General features: G+C 43.3%; 1 protein-coding gene across 2 annotated transcripts; it reads right to left on the bottom strand.

The window, feature by feature from the left end:
- Positions 1-744: 744 nt before the first annotated feature.
- On the bottom strand, positions 745-6,277 carry MTERF2 (mitochondrial transcription termination factor 2). 2 transcript variants are annotated; one of them, XM_086753906.1, is made up of 2 exons: positions 6,250-6,277; positions 745-1,971 (listed from the first exon to the last, which is right to left on the bottom strand). In XM_086753906.1, the coding sequence occupies exon 2, from the start codon at positions 1,955-1,957 to the stop codon at positions 764-766; it is 1,194 nt and encodes a 397-aa protein (XP_086610032.1). In that variant the 5' UTR covers positions 1,958-1,971; positions 6,250-6,277; the 3' UTR covers positions 745-763. The 2 variants fall into 2 exon arrangements, with proteins under 2 accessions (XP_086610032.1, XP_086610041.1); XM_086753915.1 differs by having other exon boundaries at positions 745-1,988; positions 6,250-6,267.
- Positions 6,278-8,195: the final 1,918 nt, after the last annotated feature.

Below are 8,195 nucleotides of genomic sequence, written 5' to 3'. Positions count from 1 at the left end.
TGTAAATCTGGTGATCATTTTTAATCACCAGTGGTTTACAGACTAGAGTTTTGTTACACTTTATATAAAAGCATGACTTTTTCCTTTCTGCTACGATCATTTGAGACTCAGTCGAGTCTCTAACCTTTTCTCTCCCCAAGCCTTGCTAGAAAAGAAGAAATTAAGAACTAGACAATAGCAAGAAATGTATTTCCTCCTGCCCCAAGCCTTTTGAAAAAGTGAAGTCTCAGAAATGTAAAGGAGGTTGTCTTGTAGTTTCTGTGCATGACAGTTTGTACGCAAACATGCTAGGGGCTCACTGTAGCAGTCACTAAATAAAAAAACTATATCCTGTCCCTGTTGTCAGACTGCAGTCTAGCTAGGCCCTCCTGTCCAAGAAATCAAGTCTGCTCCAGGTCAGGATCCGGGAGCTAGAGCTACTTATTGCAGCTAATAAGGGAGGGAACTCCAAAGGAGTCTCCAAAAATCGGTGAACCAGTGGGCTGATGAACAAATATAACTCTCCTTCTTTTCTCTTTCTCAGATACAGATAGTGCTAATCACTATGACAGGCTGGACTGTGCAATGGCAGCTGAACATCCAAAGCAGTTAATGTCCTGTTAGATAAGGAAATGTAGCAGAACAAAAAAAAAGTGTGAGGTGCTCCCTGGGGAAAAAAAAAAAAAGTAAATTTATCATAACCAGTTTCTATGGTATTACTTGAAAACATTAGAAAGCCACAATTGTATAATGAGGTTGCTTAATTTAAAGAACAGCATTCAAATTAATCTTCAATGTTTATAGGAGCAACAGGATTAAAAATTGGTCTCTCCTTCTTGGATTGTATCTTACCATAATTTACTTCAAAATCTTTCTTGGTACCATTCAAGCTCTCCAGAGTTCCACTCTTTATATCGTATCCTAAAGCGGAGAGTTTTTTAATTCGGTACTGAACAATTTGGGTTGTCAACTCCAGCACCATTGGTGTCTCCCTAATTTGCGCTACAGAAATTCCTTCCTTCAGTAGTCCTTCAAGTCTTTCTTCCAAAACCGGAACAGAATAGTAGAGAAGGGCTGGGCATTTCAGCACTAGCTGTTTTAATTCTTGATCACTGCACTTAAAGACATTTTTGGAAAAAAGCATACTCTTCTGCATAGTAGCAGGAGTAAGCTGAAAAATGAAACCTTTAAGTTTGGACAGCAGCTGTAGAACTTCACGGTCAGTGAAAGCATTCTTCTGGAGAAATTCCAAGTTCTCCTGGATTGCAGTGGAGCTATTTAATAAAATAAATGGATTTTGGCTCAATAGCTTCAGTATCCAGATCTTCATATTTGCATCAGAACCTCCTAAGCTTACATAGTTTCTTTGTAATGCCTCTATCACGTTTTTGTTTTTCTCAACAGGATTGTAGAAAATACTGGGTGCGCTTGTCAAGAACCTGGTAATTATATTATTCTTAAGTCCCAGCTCTTGAAAAAACAGTATATTTGCCTTCTGGTTCTCATGATATTCAGCAGTAAAAAAAGACTCTGGAAATTGCTCTATTAATTTAATCAACTGTTTTTCATTCTGGCATACTAATTGCCATAGAGCTCTCTGAGAGTTTATCTCTGCAGCGGTATGGAGAATTGCCTCTGGGCAGCGTTCTAAAATGTTGGCTACAGCAGTCTCATCCGCTCCCATTTCTTGTAAGATACCAGCAATTTCTTTAACATAGGCCGCATCCTGGAGAAGGACCCATTCCTTTAGTCTGCGTATTTTCTTTATGTCGACTGACAATCTGTAGAGATCCTCAATGGTTTTTTTATTTTCCTCTCTTGATTTTGTATCGGTTGTGTAACTGGAATGCATCGGGAAACTTCTGTTTGCTACTTCAGTCCAGACTGATGAAAAATTCAATCCTGGGTTACAGTACTGAGATCTTGCCAACAGAAGAGCAAATCCGTCTTTTGCACTGTGAGCGACTCCTCTCAACATCGTGGAATTCAGCCCTGTGGAGAGAGAACAGCTATAAGAAAACACATTTAAGACAAATGTTATACCTCGTAGTGTTCTCAGAGATACTTATATTTAGACTGAACTAGCGTAAGAAATTACTCTCAGTGGTGTGTTTTATTATTAGCACAAAATTCAGCTTTCATGTCAAAGCAGGTGGGGGCGCAGGAAAAAAAGGCTTCTGAAAGGTTAATGTTCTGATGGATGCCTCAGTGGAACAGTAATACGTGGATGTGACAGACCTGACGTGGGGGCAGCGCTCTGTCCATATAAATGATTGCAGTCATACAAGAACCGAACTGTTAGCTGTTTCCTGCAGCCAATATTGTTATAGCTCACTCGTACTATATTAGAAGAATGCTTCATGCAATTTAATTTTACACTAATTCTATTAAATAAACTTTTTAAAAGCAGGTTAAATATTTTTCTTAACTCTTCTAAATGTATTTGCTTAACTTCTCAAGCATTGTTTGGAGTGTGACTTGTTCCTTCACGTGCCAGAGGCCCCCCTGGTGCTCCTTCATTAGCAGTTCATAGCTTAACTGCATTGTGAAAAATTGTTTTAACTAAAGAAAAAAATCATCAAAACCTTTACGTATGTGTTTTTCACTAGCTGAGTCTGTTAATGGGTTCTGAATAAGCACAGTGCTATTTAGAGAGAGGAAGTACGCATGCTGTAACATCTTCAGGCCTTCACTTGCCTCTTCCAGTCCCTGCTTCGCTACAGCTGACTTCTGCACTGACGCCGTATTTCTGTCTCCAGGTCACTTCTGTCATTGCCAGCCAGCCCCAGCAGGCAGAGAGTCCTTGTGGCATAGGTGCGCGGCTGTGCTAGGGTCAGCAGAGCTACCCCGGGGTAGTTGTGGGTAACGCTGTACCCCGCCTTTGCTCAAAAAACAGGCTGCCAGGTATCACCAGTAGCACGTGTGGTGCCACCTGCTCTGCAATGGCCAAAGGAGCTGCAGCAGTCAAACACGAAAAGGTATCATCAAGTCTATTTTTAACTTCCTAGGGGGTGTTTTCATAGCAATGTTTTGCAAGCACAGAGTGTGAAAGGGAGAACTGCTGGTCTGTGAAATACACTAATTGCTGCTGGTGGTTACATGTTAAAACTGCTGAAATCGAAAATGAGGAAAAACAATACAATTTGTGCATTTGACAATGCTATTTACACAGTTGCTTTCATCTCTCCCAAAGTATAGCATGCTTCAAAAAGTACCTAGGTGAGCATTAAGTTAAATTATTGTTGGGTTTTGGTTTTTTTTTTTTTTTTTTTTTTGAGAGAAAAGACTGTTATGGTCATGCAGCCTAATAATCTCCTACATAACAGACCAAGAAGCCTATTGCAGGAACAGCTGTACGAGACCCCTAGAATCTTCTTTATAGCCCACCTTTAAGAAAATACATTGTTTGTTTAGAGAACTTAAGTGATAGAGCCTGTCTAGTTGCCAGGTAAGGTTAAATATTTTCCAGGGGTAAAATACTTTATCTCAAGAAAGTGTACCTTTGCTTTTAAGTTGATGTTTTTCAGCTTCTAAAAGGACTCTTGTTATGTTACTACATCATACACTAATAGATATAAAACATAATTTCCTATACGCAAGCTGATGTTATTAACAGAAGCTGTTCATCAGTAACTTGTTTTTCAGTAGAATTTCAAATCTCCTAAGGCAAAACCTGATTGCATACTGAGGCTGCTTTGTGTCATAACCCTGAGGGTAATGATTTTATCTTCCTAAACTTTGTGACTTGAGAAGTGCTGTCCAGCAAGCTCCACCACAGAAGCAGCGATTTTTCCCAATAGCCCTGAAAGCCCTGGGAGTGTAGGTAAGTCACAGACTTCTTGTGTGCTGACCTTTCCACGTCCTAAAGAAGTGCCTGTTTCACTGGGACTGCAGACTAATGTCTCTCCTTCACAGGGAGTGACACAGCCACCCGTGTGCGAGTACTCTGAGTAGTTTACTGGGTCCAGTCAGAGGAAGTAAAATCTCTGAAGGATCAGGGCTTTCTTCGTTAATGCTTCAGCTCAGCTGGAAACTGCCAGCAAAATAAAGTACTGTTAAAATTGTTTGGGATGTTAGATGATACTTCCAAAGTACAAAGTGGAAAAATAACTAACCGTGACTTTTATTTCAATGTGTAATCCTGCTGTTAAACAAAATTGCCTTCTGAGTAATGCAATTACTTAAAACACAGTCATTTTATCTATTATAGAGCTTTTAAAAATTCTGATACAGTAAATTGTGCTCTTCCAAGATCTGACATGGAAATGATTATATTCACTTAAAAGAAGCTTTATGTTGTCTGAAAATGTTTGACATCATAGTCATTTTTTCCTGTTGTTAGTGAGGATCATCCATGCAGAAACACAGAAAGGAAGGAGAACTGTATTGGCTAAACTGCATTTGACTGGGGTACTCAGGAACCTTTGTAAAGCACGAAGCGAAATATAACATGGGAAATAAGATGAATGGATTTTAATGTCATGGTGTTCTATAGAAACAGAGATGATGATGAAGAGTTACGATTTGGTGTATTTCAGACTCCATAGCTGACAGTATCACATTTCCAGGGTATGTAACCTGTTCCAAGAATTCAGAGTTCTCCTAAAGCTCATGCTGGATTCTAATATCCAGACTCCACTCTAACTTTTTACATACTTACACTGCTGCGGGGATTGTAAATCAATCAAGAGATTATGAAAAAAAAAAAAACAACAGCCAGCTTAGACGAGACATTTGCTCTCGCTGCCAGCAGCACTTTCTTATCGCCAGGTGTCATAACAGCAATAAGGAAGTGAACTAATGTCTGCCTCGAAGTTATCTGTGATCTTGCTAGTTAGCACACTTGCAGTGACCTATATCTGCAGAGTAAAGAGGTGTTTTAAGTTTCACTATGTAATGAGGCTTCTATGTATTTCTTCTATTGGAAATGGACAGTAAGTAGCACCAACTGCCTGACTGACCCCTCACTTCATTCAGAAATTTTGAATTTTTAAATCTGAGACTCAAATCTCACTTTTTGGAAAAATTAGCAAACCAACCTCTTGGTTGTGTTGTATTTTTCACAAAATCTTTCACTGAAGAGAGCAACAGTTTGAGTACTACTGTATGCTTGTCACTATCATTATTACAGCAAACTGCAGCTAGGTCTTAGTAGGCTGTAGATAATTCAATCTAGGCATTTAGTAGTTTAATTTAACTTTGAATTTATCAGGAAGACCACATATCTACCTAGAAGAGAGCAGTGTAGATAGGATTTGAATAGCTTGTGAAGAAGTCTGGAGCAGTTCTGTAGATTAATGCACAGTAGAGTAAGCATTCACACTTCTGCACTCAGAGTCAAAAAAAGAATCCCTGCTTTACATCAGTAATGGAAATGAGCTAAAGAAGCATTACAAAAATATGCTAGACCAACATAAGACTTTCTAGAAAAAAAATGCAGAGGATCTCAGGATAATCCAGGTTGGAAGGCACCTCAAGAGCTCAAAGCAAGGTCTGCTATGGGATAAGAGTAGGCTCCATTGCCCAGTCAGATCCTGAAACCTCCATGGATGGAGCCAGCCCAGCCTCTCTGGGCTGCCTGTTCTACTGTCTGACCGTCCTCGTGGGGAAAAAGCTTTCCCTTCTGTCTAGGAAAGAGATTTTTTAAAAGCTTAAGGAAACGTAGCGCTATTTAAGACGAAGGCCATCAACTGGTGTTTTTTAGTAGAGAGAAAATGGAAAGCCAGCAAGCAACCAGAGCCCGGTTGGGTAAGCCCGGGCACCTACACGCCCCGTCTCCGCACACCCCGCCTCTCCCTTTGGGGTGGAGGGGCAGCAGGAGGGCGGTTTCCCGCAGCCCGCACCGCACGGAGCCGAGGGCTCTCCCCACCCAGCCCCGGCCCTCGCTACCGCGGCTGGGTTCCGCCGTTATCGGCGAAGTCACGGCCGCCCTACGAAGGACGACTCGTGCCTAAGGGCTTCCGCCCACCCACCCACAGCATCATCTGAAAAACACGCGGCTTCTCCTTGCATCTCGCCCCGGTTATCACCAGGCCGCCGTCGCTACGACACGGCCGCATACGGGGGAGGCCCCCCGTACCGTCAGCCGCCCGCTAACGCCGGCGCCCCGGCTGAGGGCCGCGCCGAGGCCTCCCTCACGGGCCGTTCCTTGGCCGGGCCGCCGCCGAGGCACCCTACGGCCCCGGCCCCGGCCCCGGCCCCGCGGCTGGCGGGAAGCGGCCGGAACCGGCTGGGCCCGGCTGGACCCAGCTCCCCCGCCCCGCGCCTCACCTGGCTCGCCGCCGCGGAGCGCTGCGCCGCCGCGCTGGGCCCTACCACCGGTGCCGGGGGTGTTGGGAATGTACCATTGTGGCTGCCGCCGCGGGGGGGGGGGGGGGGGGCGGGCAGTGAAGCCACCGTTATGACGTTGGGCTTGGCAGCGAGCAAGGACTGCTGCCGTCCTACGGCCGTCGGGCGGGCGGGCCAGAGCTGGCGTCCTGGCGCGCTCCGCTCTTCATCAGCGTGGGGGGAATGGGCTTGCGGGGTCCCTTCCTGGCGCGAACTCACCGCAGCAGGCTCTGTTGCGATCAGAGAGACTTAAAGGCGGTTGGACTTCCAACAGCTTTCAAGCGAAATTCAGTGTAGTAAATCAAAATCAGAAGGGAACATTTGAAACTTAGGCCGTTCGAGTGCCTGTGTTCAGACGGGAAGCAGGTGGTCCTGCCGATTCTGTAAGGGAAAGAGTCTGTTTCTTCTCTTTATCCAGAACTGACGTTGACGTAACAGCGCTGGGGAGGCCTCGCGCTCTGCGCAGCCCAACAGTGACCGTGGGCACCGCCGGGGAGCCAGAGCCCCCGCCGCGCCTCGTGCCACGCGCCGCAGCCTCCGCGAAGAGGCTTCCACTCTTCTGGAAAGCAGCACTCTCAGCAAACTCTTCACCGATACGATGATGGGAGGCTGGGCTCATATCAACATATTCTCTTCCGTATGATCACTGCGCTTATTACAGAATAAAATTCACATATACAGTTATTGGATTTATAGTGTTTCATGAGGGGTGTTTCAGAAGTTAAATGAGCTTTGATGGTGAGAATCATCTTCCTCTATCTTATTTTTTTTCAGCTGTATCTACTTTATAGAGTAACAAATGAGCAGAGACACAGAAATGATTTCTAGACTAGAAAGAACTTTCTAGGTGCGTTAGGAGTCTTTAACTCTGGGTGTGCGCAATCACATCCTTCAGAGAGTGGAAATCAGCACTGCTCTCTGGGAACACTTATTTTGTCAGCTACATTTTCAGTAGTCTGTATTAGGTCTGTGACAAAGAGGTAATGAAGAAGAGAACTGCTAGGGAAACAAGCCGTGCTCTATGAACCCAGTTCAGGCGTGGTCTCCAACATAACTGCTGTTTCAAGAACAGTTAAGAATGTTTGTGAATATAGATGATATACAATGATGTTTAAAACATGCCTCTAAAACCACTTCTAATTTGTAATACACAATGTATTGTATACTTGCTTCTTTATGTTTGATTTTTGTCATTTCACACCTCCATGTTGTCTTTTTTTTCCCTTCTAACTCCTCCCCATTGTCTTGATTTCTGCAATCACGGTCTGGGCTAAATTAGCAATAATGTTCTTTAAAAAAGTTATCCACAAGAGAACACAGTAGTGAGGCTTACTTGTACAAGTTCCCTGATTAACTGTGATTCTATTTTCTTTTTCTACTAACTTGGAGAGACTCTTCCCTTGAGATTTGACATTTTAATTAATATATTCTCTACCTTCCTTCCACTTCTATATCAAGAACAAACCATCTAGCACGGAAGGCATGGCTACAGCCAAATGGTGTTTTGACATAGTGATATGCTGATGATATCCTACAGTTGTTATTTTGTCCGTGGCGACAAAAGGGCTTACAGACTGATGGTTTTCATGGTTGCAATTTGGTTATGAAACCATAAAGTCTAGTGAGGGAGGGCTGCTTCCACCTCAATATTCCCAAGAAGGCAGGTCAGTTGATGCTGGACTTTATTCAGGATCATCTTCAGTTTTGCAGCCTTGTAAGGATCTAGCAGGAAACATATGAAAAAGCAGTTCAAAAGTTTGAAATAAAAACTGTATTGTAAAGTGATTTTCCTTGAAAATAAGGAATTGATCTTCTTCAATGTGCTCAAAAATTATAGAATTAAAAGGAGTTTGATCAAAAGTGTTCATTAAGTACCGAGATTTCTTTTT

The sequence above is a fragment of the Chlamydotis macqueenii genome, chromosome 1 (genome assembly GCF_036417535.1).
Source record: "Chlamydotis macqueenii isolate bChlMac1 chromosome 1, bChlMac1.mat, whole genome shotgun sequence".
NCBI lineage: Eukaryota > Metazoa > Chordata > Aves > Otidiformes > Otididae > Chlamydotis > Chlamydotis macqueenii.
This window is presented reverse-complemented; position numbering and strand designations above follow the sequence as displayed.

Excerpts from the sequence above, each read along its gene's own strand:
- MTERF2 (XM_086753906.1), bottom strand. The coding sequence starts at position 1,957 with ATGTTGAGAGGAGTCGCTCACAGTGCAAAAGACGGATTTGCTCTTCTG.